Raw genomic sequence first — 17,917 nt, 5'->3', positions numbered from 1 at the left:
GACTGTTACATCATTGACCCTAGCTTCCGTGGTTAGATGAAGAATGAAGTTGCCCACTCATTGTACTTCTAGCCTTTCTCTGTTTCCATGGCAACTAAAGGAGAAAGATGAAGCAACATAATGCCCAGACGTTGTCTTTTCTTGATGACTGAACTCTGGTTATTTTTAATCGAGTGAATCTTGATAAGGCACACAACAGCACTGTAGCTAGTGTACAGGTGGGACCTAATGACCTATAGAATTAGAAGGACAACATTGTTCCAATTTTGTCCTTGGGTAGAAACAATGCAAGAAGATATTTAGTGGTAAAGATAAGCTAAAACTCAAACATCTTACTTCATCATCCCCGATTGGTGTGTACCAGTATGTTCTCTGTCCATGCATGTTATCAATCAATAGTCTGCCTGCTATGTTTGTACTAATCTTCACTACATGTACAACGTGTATGTCTGAATGGGTAAGTCAATACAGAGTCCAAGCAATTAAACTATTAAAGGCATCGTTTAACAATGCTTAATCTGAGATGCACGGCCCTACGTGTTATCAGTGTCTGTGATATGGTGTAATATTGAAGCCCTAAAAAATTGCGCGTCAAAATGATCGAGAAGTGCCTCAAAAAAGTAAATATCTTTGAGTGACCGGTTTTACCATACTTGTTTTCCCCAATGGACTGTAGTGTTATGAAAACCGTTACGAAAACGCAAAATTTGATTTTTATTTCCAATCATAATTATCTTGATAATCAGATAGATGACCGGCTTGTAAAAGTCATGATGTTCCTGACGGACCCAAAGGTTTATAATTATCATTGCAGCATGAGCTACATCCAGGATTGTGTTTCAGAATCTGAGATAAAGTTACCCAATCCCTTTAACAGGGGCCTCATGAGATTAATCTGCATCATACAGTACATACTAGGAATTGTGTGTGTGTGGGTGGGTGTAGTATACAGTATTACATAACAATGACCCGTCCTTGACCAGATAGATGATTATACATAGGGTTTGTCGAGAGCTTGAATGGCTTTCTCAGTAAATGATTTGCTGTACATTGTTTGGCTAAAAACCTGGCACTTGGTACAATCAAAGAGATACTGAACTATGGAAGAAAGACAAATATATACACTACGTATAGACCAGTCTATCAATGAATTGATAAAACTGAATATACTATCAAATGTACTTATGAGCTACATTTTGTGTATGTGTATATGTTGAAGTGTGTTGCCCTCTGGCCCTCTGCAGTGAGCAGACAAAGAAAAACATTGAGCTGATGAGTTTTGTCTGTGTATATAAGTCCATTACACTACCTATTAAACTGATATAGATTTTTTCTTAAAACTACAATACAAACTTGCAAAGTATAACATATTATTTCCATCATTTAGTTTAAAGGTAAAGACCAGTTATGGTCATGCGATTGCATTGTGAAAGAAACGTTGTGGAATCGATCAGAAAAGGTTGATCATCTAGCATCTAGCATCTGCAAGGTTCTGGAATCATCAAAATGATAAGAAATTTGGCCCATTCTTCGTAAAGTTACAAGCACTATACACAGAAAGATGTATATGGGACTACCCTATATCTCTCACAGACCATGAGAGGAACAAATTTACCAAATATATGAATTAGTAGGCGGTTTCCTGGCAAATTTTGTATCATCATGTATTAGTCAAAACATATTCTTTCACATGATTTGGAAATGAGAGCTTCCATTTCATTTTTTGAAATTGGGGCGTTTCCTATACTGGTCTTTACCTTTAAACAATGTAAAACAAATTATGCGCCACGTTCGCACAGGGATGGACATTGCCAATATGGAATAGTAAAGTAAGAATATCTCTTTATGTGGATTTTAGTCCATTTTGTACTTTGCCTCCTTGTGGTTTCAAAGCTGTATGCTCATGATGCAAGACTCCTGATAACATTTAATTGAGACTATACTTCTTATTCATGTGTTTGCGAAGCAGATCACTGGCAAGATAGTCAAATGTAAGGCCTTTAAAAAGAAAAATGAAAGATTAAGACAGAGAGAATGTGATATAACCCAACTTACATGTACTATTGTAGAATAACCAAATTGAAAATCATTGAACCACATAGGGTCAGACATATAGCTAACAGGTATGAGATGAAGAAATGAAAATTGATATTTGAGGTCAAGCATGAGTTTTTGACAGCTGAACATGTAGGCCAACATAGTGAACATACGATTATGATGCAACAATTGAGGAAAAATGAGGGCGTTGTATTATCATTTTTTTGCTTCATTTTTACTGAAATCAAAGTTATACAGTGAAAACATTCATTCCACTCTTGGGAGTAAAGAACCTTTAAAATATATGCAAAAATGCATTTTTTACAGTTAATGTACTGCATCTTGGCTGTATTGCGTGTAAGGATGTTCAAAATTTTGAGATTGATTGATTTTCTTATTGAGCGGTCTAAAATTACACTTTTTGAATATCTGTAATATGCACAAGGTTGACAAACTTTCAGAGAGAAATGTACACCTTATACAAAAATAAAAGAAGTAAATGTAATATATTTAGAGGCCTTGTTAAACCTTTGGCTTAACACTCCCTAATATGTGTGGGTACATGAGCTATATTTATGGTTTAAATATTAATTATCAAGAAATTGTCGGTTTACATTAATATCCCAAGGTTCTTTTCAATAATTTAAAAAAAATTATATGAACAGGAAATGCTGTGGTTTATGTTTTTCAATTTAGATCATATGAAGCGATTAAAAGATAACATAGGCAAGCTGCTCCAGGGATAAAATGGTGTGTGTGGGCTTCATTAATTGGATTACTGTAATACTGTATGTTCCATTTTAATAGATGGAGAAAAATAAAGGAGGGGAGAATAATCAATACATGCTGTTATATGCTGATGTATGTCTGTAGCCTGCATGGGCATGAACACATACATTTAAGTTCATACTCTTTTATGTCTCATTTATCAAGTAAAGTACACAATGTATATCAAACATAATAATCAAAGACATTGCACCTTGTACCATACAAATACAGGAAGCTACATACATGCACATGATAGGACAGGAAAGAAGAAGGTCTGGAAAAAAAAGAAAAAGGGAGAAAAGGAAGAGAGAGGGAACCTGATACATACATTCAGTGATTGTGTAATAAATAGATAAGGACTGTTGAAGTTTACGCATGTATGATAATTTAGGTATTCTTGAAAGTCTCAATGTTAAAGCGAGGTTTGGCATGTATGATAATTTAGGTATTCATGAAAATCTCAATGTTAAAGCGAGGTTTGGCACCAGATGAGAATTTTATTTTTTGATGATATAATGGTTCACTTTTTATTGTGTTTATTGAGCTAATTTACAAAATTTCATACACATGCATGGTCATTTTTCAGTCCTGAAGAGTGCTCCTTAAAAAAAGGGTGACTAAATCTACTCTAGTAGTACTCACTCTAACTATTATATAAATACATATATGTTCAATAATAGGACTTATCATCTTAAAAATGAAGTGACAAATGAATGAATGTTTAACCTGTAGGAGAGGACTCATTTTCATACAACATTAATTTCCATCAGGAATTGAACCAAATCATCTCTGGCTCAGCTCTCAACAGATTCAAGATTCAAGATTTATTAATTCCATGAAAGATGATATTAAAAGGGAATAACAGTATTTGCAAAACTTTGTCACTTCATATACTGGACTTTCTTTTACCTGCACTGTCCCCATATCCTCAATATTTTTTCCTTCTAAGAGTAAGGAAAATGATACCAGCATCTTTAATGTGTCATATGATCTCAAATATTAAAGCCATACTCTATTTAGGGTCAACAATAGGGAACTTAATGAGCCACAAACTAGTCGTGCAATTAAAGTGATATTAATCCTACAATGTATCCCATATTATACACGTACCTTTGGTTTTTGAGAAGCTAAATATCACAGTGCATTCATATATTATATAATGGTCAGTTAGAATGTGTTTGCGTTGACAGGAGAGAGACTTGGGTTATTAGCAAAGTCCTTTCCATTGATGTAGTTATTGTCTCATTGAAATGTTTGCAAGGATTGTTTTAAATGAAAATAATTAATACATGTTCAAGCAAATATAATGATAAAGTGAAAAGGTGTGATTTCTTAAATAATGCAAATGGGGAAGAAAAAAAAGGAGTCCTTTAATTAATTTTGAAAAGTCAGTCTATATGCATGTTTTATAGTATTATTTTTTTCTTCTGTAGTAATGATTTTTTTCTTTCTTAGTAATGATGGTTTTCTAGCTGATACCTGTGGTGGGTTTTTATTTCCTTCTTTTTCGTGTGTTCATATTTTTTATGCTAGATTGCTCTCTTCTCTTTATGTATTTTTTTCTCCATTTATTCTTTTATTATTCTTGTGTTAAATATTGGTATACATGCATTTAGCAAAAATAAAAGTATATTTTGATATTTGTACACTATATGTGGGGTTTGCTATCGACTAAAATACAGCATAAAGAACAACTTCATAAGTTCATATGTGATACTGATAATCATGTTGTAATTTGTTTTGGCTACATGTATCGCAAACAACAAAGTCCAAAATTGTTTGTATATTTTTCATACCAGAAACCCTTTAGTTATTCACATTTTTATGAGCAGTTATCAACATCGTATCATGAATCAGTAACTGTAAATAAACACCAGCTTTCGTGATGTTAGACAGTCAGAGTTCAAGTTTTGTTTTGTCTATGTGCGTGGTTTTGAATGGTTGTAAAATCTCTTGGCTAGGAGATTCATGAACATACATCAGGTAGAAAAGTCAAAAGTAAAATAGCATGCTATTTCTGATCATTTTTTTCTTCTCTATATATTCTGACACAAAATCTGATAAAACCTTACTGTTAGGAAATAAGAATCAACTCAACTGAGCATGAATTTTTGTTTTGAAATGGCCTACCTGTACTCATAGACATTGTGAATATCCATGTATTTTGGTTGAATTTTAAATTCTGAGAATATGAAATATGGACAACAGAATGCAAGTTATTAATTGCAAAATGCATTGTTGAAAGTGAAATACACTGTAGGGAATATGGAAAGAGAGAGGGTGAAAAAACGTGTAATTGCGATTGATGACACAAGCACTGACAGTCATTATGTTACAGAGTAGACTGTTTATCATGGCTGCTTAATTTGACTGTTACATACCATATGGATAAAGAGGTGTGAATAAATCTGTAAATCCTATTAGTATTACTGCCCAGACTTCAAGGATCAATAGAGATTTCCACCCTCTAATAGCCTTGGTGATTGAGGCCAAAATGGACTGAGAAATGGTTCGTTCAGACCAGAGGAAATTATATAAAAACTGGAGAAAGAAACGTAGAAAGAATCGCTGTATAGCCTAAGAAGCGTACAAAGTGTACATGCTGCGTTGTATAAAGAAATAATGTATAAAAAGATACACGTTTTTGAAGAGGTTAGTTGACATAATGATGACAGCTGGCCTATCCTCAGTGTATGATTACAAGTCCCACCCAGTTATACAAATTTTGTACCGAACAACGTTAACATGAGGATGGGACCCTGATTCTTTATGAAATATTGCAGAAGTGCTCAAAATTCAAGTTTCCAGTATGATTTTTTTCAAGATTTAGTCATTGTTTTATTATACCTGATCCATGTACTGTACATTCAATCACCAGCAGATTTTTTAGAAATAATTTTGTTTTGTTTTTTCTGTATTGCAATTACTGTATGATGCCTTGGGGTACCCATGACTGGAGCCATACACATCTGTACAAACATGTAGCAGTACAATAATGTTTGTAGTCTGAATGGGGGTTAGAAGTTAAGAACAGAATGGACTGTTAGCGCCATGTATTATCAGCAGGTAATGAGCCATGTAGACTATTCATATGTTGTGGTCTGCAGGTTCATTGCGTGTAATATGATGGTATAAATCAGCATGCCAAAATATTGTCAACCATATGATTTACCGGTAGTTTTCTCCTACATCATACTTAAATATTCGATGGAGCTGATGTGATACATTTAGGGCTTTTTTCTTCTTCAGATTTTATTTGATAGTTAAAAGCTGTCAAACTTGCTAGATTTCTTCTCCCCCCCCCCCTTTGCTACTGTTTCTATCTTTTGCATCTATCAGTCATCAGTAGATAAGGGATACAATATTTGCCCAAATATGGAATAGGGAGAAGTGCTAATTTGCTGCAAAATTGTAGTGATGTGACAATGTTTTGTTGAACCTAAATAAAACTATAAAGAGAAGCAATTGGGATCTAGGCTTAAAATGGCGATACCATGAATGCCGTATTGACCAACGCACGCGTCAGTTGGTCTCTTGAATACAATGAGAGTTTGTCATTTTGAGCTCGTTATGCAATGTTGAATAAGTTCAATCAAAGACTTGGCTTAAAATGACTCTTAAAATCTTAAGTCGGACTTCTTTAGCTTCTAGCTTCAATTGCCAACCCAAATGACTTTTCAACATTTACTTTAAACCATTGGGAAATCATCAGGAAGACCTAATGAAACTTCCAAATTAGTATTGATTGGCATGTTAAATTGAATTATAATCTACCGTGCAGATTGTTTTCATTAATTATTGCTGGACGTCATGAATGGGTGGAGTCAGCGAATGGAAAAGATCTGTACCATATCGTAGTTTATGGTTGTCCAAGCGAAGGTACAAATTTGATGTGGACATTAAAAATATGATGACTCTGTAGCAATATCTCACTTCATTTCCCCTTTAAAATCTCTCCAAAACCTATGATAGACTACCGGTAGTCCTGATACCATACAAAGACAACTCATCATGTTCATACTTAATTTTTTTTTAAACAGATGTTTCTGCATTTATTAAAAAATCAAATACAAATATTCAAATAACAATAAAAGTAGTATATACCGGTAATATAATTGATTTACATAAAATGTGACAATTGAAATACACCCCCCCCCAAAAAAAAAATATATATATATGTAATTGAAAACTTCAGTATGGAGTTAAATCAAAGATTCAAGATAAACGCGGAGGCCAACTCTCATACGCATGGATGCTTGAGTTGAAAGCAGTCAGGAAAGGGATGGGGGGGGGGGGGTACATGATGCTGATGCTATCTAATTCAATTTCTCTTGATATGCTTATCTTTTACTCTGATTTATGAGGACTTCAACAAGTTCAAGGAATTCTTTCAGTTTAGCAGAAAAATCAGTTTTACTTTTCATACAGTAATATTTTTAAAGATTATTTAAAAATGCAATCATAAAACCAGCAAATATTAGATATTGGACTCTGTATCTAAATGTTCCCCTGAAAATGTTTTATCTGTTTTTTGTAACTAGCAAAAATCTGGCAAACATGAATATTGGCAAACATGAATATTGGCATACCATTTTCAAAACAGGGTTGCTCAGTGAAGTGTGTATGGATTAATGCAATCAAAATATTTATTGAAAGCATATTACTTTTACTTCATGAAGTTTTTTTTCTTTCTTTATACAGCTCATACTTTTCCCACGATAATTGTGGGGTTTCGGGTTTCTTTTTTTCTGGAACGCTCTGTACATTTTGTTTTCACAAATGCAGAATACATGTAACTGACCTGTCCAAAGAATTGAACTGAACTTAATATAGAAGAAAAACAAAAATGCCTTTGTTTTTAATATATCTAATAGGTATGTGGTCTGTTGATGATGGGAATACTTCCCCTGATGTTTATTATCTGTATGCTATGAATTATTGCATAACTTATCTGACCTTTTCTACCAGTGACTAGCCATACGCATTTATACTGAGGGCAGGTCTGTCTGGCACCAGATGCGGGTCTGAGGCCAGACCAAGGCCAGACTGATGCTAGACGGTTTTCAGTTTGAATGCTCCGTCCTGCACAAAACTAAGATGTGTCAGTCCAGTCTGGCATTCGACGCCATTTTGAAATCTGGAGGGGGGTTAAAGCATGTGTGGCTGTTGTTTATACAAACTACAGGGAAATTCCTGGACATAAAAATAAAATACAAACAAAATACCATTTAATTTTTTATTGCCTTTAAAGTATTCTTAAAATGTCAAAGAAAACATATCAAAATATTTTTGTCTTTTCAAAATATAATTTAATTTTCAAGAAAACAATAAAAACGGTAACAATAAAATTTTTATTGATCAAGGATGGCTGTAAAAAAAACTAGTTTATTTACCATGCACATGTGCATATACATTTAATGTGGCATGTTGACATTGAATCATCGTTTGTCAACTTGCCTCACTTTATAGGCTAGGCTATGCTGTGTGTAGTGTGCTTATTTCATGTGCTCATTATTTCCAGACATCAAGGTCATAGCCACGACCCTGTCTCAGTCTGAATGTGCTGATAAAATCAGTATCAACACCTACTTTAATCTACATGTAGCTAGATAAGAATTTGCTATCTTGAATACTACATGTATACTACATCTATAAGGCTTATAATGAATATCTATATTACTAATACGCAAAATCGCCGCGGGGGGTCCAACACGGGCCAAAATGGTTCCTCAAAAACGTCTTTCCCCGACCCCGCCCGCCTCCGCCGTGGCGCGGGGAGGGCGGCACAATTCCACGAGGTCTGTCTCCCGTAACCCGCGTGCCACGTCGACCCCGCGATCGACGTCCATGCCGTTAAACGCGGTTTCGGGGTGCCGGGGAGGACGGGCGGACGAGAGCACGGCGGGCGTCGTGGATTGCGAGGAGGCGACGAACCCGCGAGAGCGAGTCGGCAAGGCGTGCACCCGCCCTCTGTCTAATTATCAAAGAGAGACGAAGAGACACACGATGGACGAGAATCCACTCGCGTCAACGGGTGTAGCAAGTCTCATTGAAAAAGCTGCGGCGTATCCCGAGTAAGACCTCTTGCTATAGGGTTCGCTTTGTAGCATGTAAGAGAAATACACATTAACAGACGACTCACCCGGGTGAGGGGATGTAGCCAATATGTATCCTCAACGGGTTGAGCTTACCCGTGCTATGCGTCTTTCTATAGGATATGCTTTGTAGGCCAGGCGGACCTGCTGTGTGTACGAACGTACGTGTATAATGTTTGCGATGATTCTACGCTCACCGTCACACGCACAGCTCAGTCGGTTCGACTCTGATTCTATGATGATTGCCGTGATTTGTATATAGTTTACGTGAATAGAGGTATGCAAGCAGGGTTACTTTGGTATTAATCTGTCCATGTTTACTGAATTTTGAAAATCATTCTTCAAAGTAAAGTTTTCACAAGAAATTCATTGTATCGTAACTGACAGTTCAGTTGCAAGCTAGCTGCCGTGAGACACGGGCAGGGCAATGCAGTGCGCCACTGCTGCCGAGCACTGTCGGAACTGTGACTGTGTGTGAGGTGAGCTGAGCTGAGCTGAGCTGAGCTGAGCTATAGAGTAGACTCGACAACATTTTGAAATTGCTCTTATTGCCCCTATTTCAATATAGTTATGTGACTATAGAGGTATGAAACCTGAGCTTAGATTGTGATTATTCTGTCCATGTATAGATGTATGCTGAATTTCGATAATCATTTTTCAAAGTAAAGTTTCCACAGTGTATTGCCACCGCAGCTGAGCGCTGCTGTCGGAGCTGAGTGTGTGAGCATGGAGTAGCGGTGACCGGAGTAGCCAGGCCTGTCCGTGGTGTGAGGAGAGTCTAAACAACACTTTGAAATTGCTATTATTGCCCCGATTTCAATATAGTTTCGTGAATAGATGTATGAAACCTGGGCTTAGATTGTGATTATTCTGGCCATGTATAGTTGTATACTGAATTTCGATAATCATTTTTCAAAGTAAAGTTTTCACAAGCAAAGTAAAGTTTTCACAAGAAAATCAGACATGGTCGTTTAAAAACATGATAATACTTTTAGTATGATACAGTTCTTGCATCAAATCAATTTTTAAAGTATGGGGGGGGGGGGGGGTCAGGTAACTTAAAGCGATTTGAGTGCAGGCGTGGTGTCCACGGGTACAAAGGGCTGAACCCCCGAAAGCTCGGGGGTTTTGGGCATTTAATTACGGTCAGATGAGCATATTTTTAATACCTTATTTGTGACACTGGCAGGTCGATCACTAATTGGCGTAGGGTCCATAGTAGAGTTGCGTACCAACTACGCTGAGCTGAGAGTACGCTGGCCTACGTTACCATACCCTGAACGCAAAAAAGTACGCAAGATGGACGCAAACAATTTAATATGTTTAACAAAATTCGTGTACTTTCGGCATAGAAAATTGACGCAGAAAGTACGCCTTTTTTTACGTAACACTACGCTACTAAACTAAACAAACTGCATCTTTAAATGAATTAATGAAAAATGAGCCCAAGAAAAATGAGCCCCCGAAAGATAAAAAAGTAGCCCCCCCAAATTTTCCCAAAATTTGATATAGATCGAGTCCCCGAAAAAAAAATCTTTCACTGGATTCTACGCTCACGGTCCCACACACAGTCGAGTCAATTTGTGCACAAACCGTCCGATTTTTGGCGTAAAATCTTTACTTTGAAAATAATTGTACACATTTTGTGAACAATGCCAACATAATCATAATCCAAGCCTCTGCATATGTAGTCTTTTCATAAAACTACATTGAAATCACAACATTAATAATGCAAATAAATCGTAATTATCGAGATCCTATCTGACATAGTTTGTTTTACGATGCACCATTTATGGTCAAACAGCATATATTATAAAAATTCTCTATATAAAGATAATCTATTTTTTTTTTGGATAGCACATAGGCCTCTATCTATCTATTTGGCCCCCTCCCCTAGAATCCCGTGGATTTTCCACGGGTCCTGCTAGTAGTTATTAGATTAGGTAAAATCTGATTTGTGTACACGATGTAAGCTTACAGAATTATAATTATTATCGCAGTACAATTGCAAATGTAATGAATGGTTACGCATCCAATTTCTAGTCTCTCTTTAATACCACAACCACATTGAATGAAAGACAAGTACCTTGCTTTGGATGAATATATTATACTGGTTCATATGAAGCATATGGTGGGAGCTCTTCAAATTATTCTGATTCTCTCCAACTGGAAACCTATCAAGTTCTGTCATGTGCTTTGTCAGCTGTGCAGGTATCAAAATATCTAGCTGTAAAAGTGTCACGAATATCATAAATCATTTCCCAAGCATTCAAAAACAAATATCATGCTCCTCTTCCACCCAGCCCAGTTTTGGTCAAGTTTTAGGACTTGAGTACAGGTATATAAACTAAAATGTTCAGAAAATTGTCCTCTCTCTTCCTGTAGAAAGTGTTTGTTACAAGCTAAATAAGATGAGCTGAGAAAGAAAAACACAGGCGGCTTGTTGGCCGCAGCGTGACGTCAGCATCATTTTCATTAGAACTAAATGAAACTAACCAGGAAGAATTGTAGGAATTCAATGCTGTGTGAATTCTGTTTGGATTCCTGTGTTATTAGAGAACAGCATGTGCCTTACCCGATTCCCTTGTACTATAGGCAAATGTCAATTAGGTAACCAGCCAGTGTTTTCTTGAAGAAAGAAAAGTTTGCTCTATTTTTTTTGCTCGGAGCGAGAGCTCGACCAATCAGAAAAGCCCCGAAGGAGCCACCATCAATGAGAGGGGAAAAAGGGAAGAAGTTGTGGGGATTGAGGAAGTATTTGTGAAATCATTCAAATCTTATTTCAACGGCCACTACGCAAAGGAGTCCCTTCGTTCTCGTGAGACAGTCATCTCGGTCATCTAAGTCATTCATATTATTAAAGAATTACCTGTCTTTTTTTCTTCATTTCCAATGGAAGGGGACAAGCTCACACATGCCACAGATGTACAGGTAAGCTGAGGGTGAAATAGTTGAGACTTCATGATTATTTCAAATGAAGAAAAATTACGAGTTATAGTGGGTCTACATTTATCTCAGCTCCAATCTGTTGTTTGGAAATTACATAGTTCTATTTCTAAGCAGTGCATGAAGGAAATATCTAAGAACAAGATTCATGTTTAATTATCAAAAGAAGATGGTACTGCAGTTGTGTGCCAAGGCTAGATAATTTTGTTTTAATGCTTGTTGGTCATATCAATAAACTCTCTCAAATTCAAAGGATTCATACTGTCTTGTTTAAATCTTGAAGGTCATGGTTATGTACGAGGGTCATTTGCCGTGGAGTGGCAGCCCTATAGTCGTTAAGCCCGTATATATAGCATTGCATCTTTGGACATGTAGGTACTGTACCTCTTACATTATTTAATGATAGTGCCCTTCATATTTTGCACTAAAATCTTCCTGGTATAGCAGTGCCTTCAGTGTAAAAAAAAAAAACTTTTCTGTTTGCAGGAGATCTTTTAGGACTTGGTGTTGTATATCTATGATATTCTCACAGCAATATCTAAGTATTTAATTGTTCTCTTTTTACCAGAGCTCCTTTTCAATTTACTTGAACTCTATGGAGCTTTCCAGAGCTAAATCGCTCACCGCTTCCATGCTTTTCTTTTTCTTCACTGAGAGTCTTACTTTTAATATACAATGTATATAATCTCACTTATGTTACTAATTAATTAGACATTTCAGACAAGCACACACATATCTTCCATTTAAACAATCCAATCTCTACCAGCCAGCACTTTAAATCACAAGCGATGATGATTACGGAGCCCCATTTCTCTTCCTCCTAGCCAGATTCCTTGTTTATGCCCTTCGAAGCGGGCAATTTGCCAGAGCGACGTCACAAGAGCAGAAACGCCTGTCCACATTTAAGAGGTTCTCTACCTGTATCTGCTTTTAATATTTGTGCAATACCCCTTTCACAAACCCACCAGTGTGTGTAATAGGAACACTAATGTGTGAACAGAATTGATGTTAAATGATGTCCATTATTGTAGTGTTGCATAATAGCAGCATTAGTTTTTGAATGTGTTTAGTGCTGACCTCACATGAGCGTTTTTTTAAGTTTGGTGAATGTTCCTACAAATTTCTGCATTGTGTGTCTTGAGCCTGTATGTTGTAATTCAGAAATATCATGTCGGTCTATGGGCGTGTGCAGTTACCATGACGATAATTAACACTTTCTATTGAGTTTTTGGATATGTGCTTCGGTTTTCCAGAGATTACCAACACACTTTTTATTTTGATACACAATTTTTTAGTTTTAGGATCATGGATTTGTGAAAGGGGTCCAAGTCTGATTGATCATCGAGATTGTTTCTTTGAGTTTGAGCTGTGCACCTACATGTGCGACAGCATTCTTGGGGTGTCATTGGCGTGTGTCACCCGTAGTCACAGGCAAGGTATCATTGTTGTGCAAGAGATAGAGGAAGGCCAATTGCAAGCATCTGCGATGGTCAGAGGCACTAGAAGTTGACAAACGACTTCCAAATGACAAACGACCCGCAGCCATTGTATAGCTCGACAGTTTTCAGCACTGATAAAGTGATGACATGGTGTGCGTAGGAAGGAATTATATAAAGAGTAGTGTTCAAATTTGTCATTAGAAAAAGCAAAACAAATTGGATAAAAACAACACAACTTCGTCCTTGTTTTCACAAAGTGATGGTAGTGAGGAAAATCGTAATGCAAAGTGAATGCAATTTTTTTTTCACTACCGTCACTTCGTGAAAACAGCGACGACTTATACCCTATACAGTCTTTGACTTGTAACTTCATTAGCACCAAAATGTAGTGCATACATGTATAATGCTTTATCAATTGATACACTCTGAGGACATGTACGCTGTATCAGCCTGTTTTGTTCCTTATTTTCCTTTGAAATTATTAATCTTTAATTAGAAGTGTTGCAATCAATCATACTTAAGGAGAAAGTATGACATTCCCATGAATGTATGTGAGACATGTGTAGTTTTCCATTCATTGGACGTTACCCAGTCTCATAAAAAGGGTTGCTCTTTCTAGGAAGAAAAAAAATCAGTATTGTTTAGTGTTTAGCATACTAAACACTACCATACTAAGACACCAATCATCACTTCAGCTTATACACCTGTACATCCATTGAAATACTATCCATTATCTCAAGTATATGTAATAGATCCACCATTGTCTGGAGCTGTTTACCTTTGTATTACAGCTCTGCATTCCTAGTGCCCCTATGTCCATTGGACACATACTCCAAAGAAACCCATCTACACTGTATGCGCTGATACTGTGATACAAATTGTTATATTTGGAATTAATTCTATTTGATACATATTTTCCTGAATGTAATTCATTGTCTGTTGCTAAAAAGTGAAAAGGCCAGAATTCTGACCATTGGCAAAGGTCAAAGGTTAAGTGATTTTGACTCTGAGATCTACTGAAGATGGTAAAGTAGTATCGCTCCATTGTAAGGTGACATTGATATGCCAGTTAATTAGAGTCCTTTGACAAGCTGACCTCCATTGTTGTGTTATGGTAGTTTGTTATGCACTATGCTCCATTAAGCTCATAGAATTTTGTGCAGCAAAATAATCATTATATAGTTATGAAGTATGTCCTAAGATGTTCATGTCATAGGCTGTATTATGTAGGCTGTATTATGAAGGCTGTATTATGTAGGCTGTATGATGTGTGAGTATACTGTACAACTCTTTTTCTTTTTTAACTGTACTGATTGCAGTTGATAAGAATTGGTGAGTCCCTTGAAAGTTTGAAACATATGAGACAGCATGGATTCGGAACATCTTTGTGGTGATTTTAATGTAAAAGAAACAAAACATTTCTTATTCACAATTTCAAGCAGTGCATCATTTATAAATATAGATACTTATTAGTTATTACTTGACTCCAAAATGCATTTTGTTTTATGAAAGGTGCTAAATGTATCTTTTCAATAAAAATATGCATAGGCTGTGGTATTATGTGGGAAAACATTTTGGCCTTTATCAAGGATACAGATGATATTTTACATATTATGGAATATATCTTTTTAGATTCTATGCCAAGTATTTGACATGATATCAAACAAAAGATAAAGAAAAAGAGAAAGAAACAAAGGCAAATTTTAGAGGACAGGAACAAAGTTTTTAATACTATTAATTTTGGTCACAAATCTTCAAGAGACAGGATTTAAGGAGTTTTATCCATTTTCTTTTGCATGTAGTTGTCAGTTTTAATCTTGCTGTTGACCAGACCAAAGTGTGAAGGACCGTTTTCCTGAGAGAATAGTTATGGAATGTTGGAGTTACTTTTAGAAATTGAATTAACGGTATGGATCGTATCCCCTTGACTAGTAATCATGCCTCAAGGAATTGAATCCCACATTCTCAAATTCACATGTTCTCTAAAGCCATGCTGCTTCCCACTGTTACCTTCACAGTTTGGGCGAGAGTTTGGGTGGTGACATCATCGTCACATGACCAAGTTGAGTGAGACCCTCAACTTGTAGCCATACGGCACTGCATCTCTCTCATCGTGCGTGCACCCCCCCCACACCCCACCCACTCCACAAAACTCATTTGTCAACTTCATGAAGAGAGCAAGATAAGCCAATGAGAGAGTGAAGCCGAGAGAAAGAAAAATATTGTATGAAAAATAATTGGGAGCTGCGCCGCTGCCACAGCCTGTTAGTCAATCGTAGATAACCAGGCCCTGGCATTCAGCGATCACTTGGCCATATCTTTACGTTTGCCAATCACGAGCTGGTATCACAAGTCCTCCACATTCTTTTCTCACTCATTTGTGTACCTTGTTGAGCCGTCGTCGCTCTATTTTAAACTTGAGGCTTTGCGTTGTATAACATAAAAGGCAACAATCATGGCTGCCGAAAGCGGGTATTCTTTACAAGATGCCCTGAATGCTCTCTGGGCTGCCATCGCGGCACTCAACAGGAGGCTTGATGGTGTGGATACAAACTTGCAGGAAAAGATCAAACTCCTAGAAGTAAGTTTAATTTTCTTCCTTGGAGAAAGTCCAAAGTTTTGGGAACTTTCTACAGAAGTTTGAAACATTTCCATTTGTTCCGTCTGAATGAATTTGGTGATTTCATGGATTGTGTGGTGAAGGTTTCATTAGTAAACTGATAGTATGAAGTTCAAAGTGTCATAATAAACTTAGAGGGTTATGATTGGGGGCTTTGGGGATCTTGGTTGTTATTGTTATAATGGCTAGAATGTAGTGTAGGTTCCCTCTTTTATTAAACTTTTGGTGCCCATTTCTAGGTCAAACAATAGCTTGCAATCTAATTTAATTTCTCTGTTCTGAAAAACTTTTGTGTATCCATTGATTTTGTATTGTCAGAAGGATGTAGCTCTTTGCCCTGTTATGAGATGAGATGTGTATCACAGTCATTTTCTACCTATATGTCTATGGCTTATCAGATCAATGATAAATAATTCAAGAGCCAGTTTGTTTTATCCTCCACCTCTTACCTGAAAGATATCAATGATTTATTCCATCTAATCTCACCTCTGGTACTTCACCTCATCTAAATATTTGTTTTTATTTTGCACTCCTAGTGTAATTGATATGCATATCATTTACTGCATTTACTTGGAAATGTCACTGTAGTACGTTCACGCATTACCCCCCCCCCCATCCCCCGGGTTCATCCTGCGTATAAACATTGGTCCTGTGCCAAAGACTATTTCTGTTCGCACCTTTACACTGTCATTTGTTAGGATGAGGATGACCTGAACCTACATTGTAACTCAAACTTAAACGTAAGCCTTACTATTTCCTTAACCCTTTCCTAAAGACTTACTCTTACCCTTGCCTTTTATCCTGAACTTAACCTTTACCCAAAACTTAATGCTAACCCTAACTCTAACCCTTATCCTAATCCTAACTCCTAGCCAAAATACCATGCATTAGTACAGTATGCATGATGCCTAGTACCAGTACATACTATACTCCAATTCATGAAAAATCCCAACAAACATCATGGTTGCAAACGTATAATGCCGACATTGTCTCGCTTCTCTGGCAAATTAGCTCTGAGAGCAGCTGGATGATCTTCAATTCCCAGTGGCTCATTCATCACTTGAGACTGAAGAGCTTGTTTATCCGGCTGACATTCACAAGTACCCTTGACAGTGTACCTGGTTCTTCATCGATGATGTAGACCAATTACTAATGTGAGAAACAAATGTGTTCTGTGATGGAATGCAATGTATCGGCGTGCGACGGATCTGTGTTGCGAGCATACAGAACTCATTGTTTCATCCTTTCCCAGGGATTGCATCGTTCACTCGTTAGCGATGGGGTGATCTTGAGATTTTTGTGATACCTTCGTTCTTGATCTAAGACATATTTTCCATCATCAGCTTAAATAGACTCTGTGATGAAGCACTATGGAATAATATTTTGATTTTTTTTCCCTTCTAATATCAGAAGATGGAACATGGGTCAAATTATACTCTGCCCTTCCAAGATCGATATATCTCAAGATGTCTATACTATTGATACATGTAGCTCTCATTTACTTGGATAAAATTTCATGAATTTCATGAATAGAGAGAGAGAGTGTACTTTCCACAAGGACCCAATGGAAGAGGCCTTTAAAAACTGTATTTATCAAATGTTTAAAGTGACAAGCACAGTGAACACAATTTTCTTTCTCCAAACAGTATTGCAAAAAGAGATGTGTACATCTGTGCTTGTCACTTTAAATATTTGATAAATACAGTTTTTAAAGGCCTCTTCCATTGGGAAATTGATATTGACAATTTGAATGAATGCCTTTCCTTATGTTAGCTAGCAAGTCGTAGATTTCTTTTCATATGATGTTGATAGTGCATAATTGTACAAAATGTGTTAAAAAAAACCCTCTTAGTAACAAGAATACAAATGTGTAAATAACTCTTAATAAAAATCACACTTAGTATTTTAAATATCAGAAATTTGAGGAAAAAATACAATTTAGTCAAATCACAAGCTCCTTATCATAAAACAAATCATCAGCGATAGATTGAGTGAGAGAGCGAGAGAGAGAG

The 17,917-nt window shown here is 36.5% G+C and overlaps 1 protein-coding gene across 5 annotated transcripts in view; it reads left to right on the top strand.

Moving 5' to 3' along the window:
• Window positions 1-17,917, top strand: part of LOC764925 (cell surface glycoprotein 1) — a 53,332-nt gene that overhangs the window by 5,703 nt on the left and 29,712 nt on the right. Inside the window, exon 1 of one of the 5 annotated variants that reach the window (XM_030998528.1) lies at window positions 11,640-11,831. The exons of 3 other annotated variants lie outside the window; for them this stretch is intronic. In XM_030998528.1, the coding sequence (XP_030854388.1) occupies window positions 11,793-11,831 (39 nt within the window). In that variant the 5' untranslated portion in view covers window positions 11,640-11,792. Of the gene's footprint in view, window positions 1-11,639; window positions 11,832-15,584; window positions 15,867-17,917 lie in introns of those variants that run through there. One more of the 5 variants, XM_030998527.1, reaches the window with a different exon arrangement.

The sequence above is a fragment of the Strongylocentrotus purpuratus genome, unplaced genomic scaffold (assembly GCF_000002235.5).
Source record: "Strongylocentrotus purpuratus isolate Spur 01 unplaced genomic scaffold, Spur_5.0 spur5_scaffold_5, whole genome shotgun sequence".
NCBI lineage: Eukaryota > Metazoa > Echinodermata > Echinoidea > Camarodonta > Strongylocentrotidae > Strongylocentrotus > Strongylocentrotus purpuratus.
This window is presented reverse-complemented; position numbering and strand designations above follow the sequence as displayed.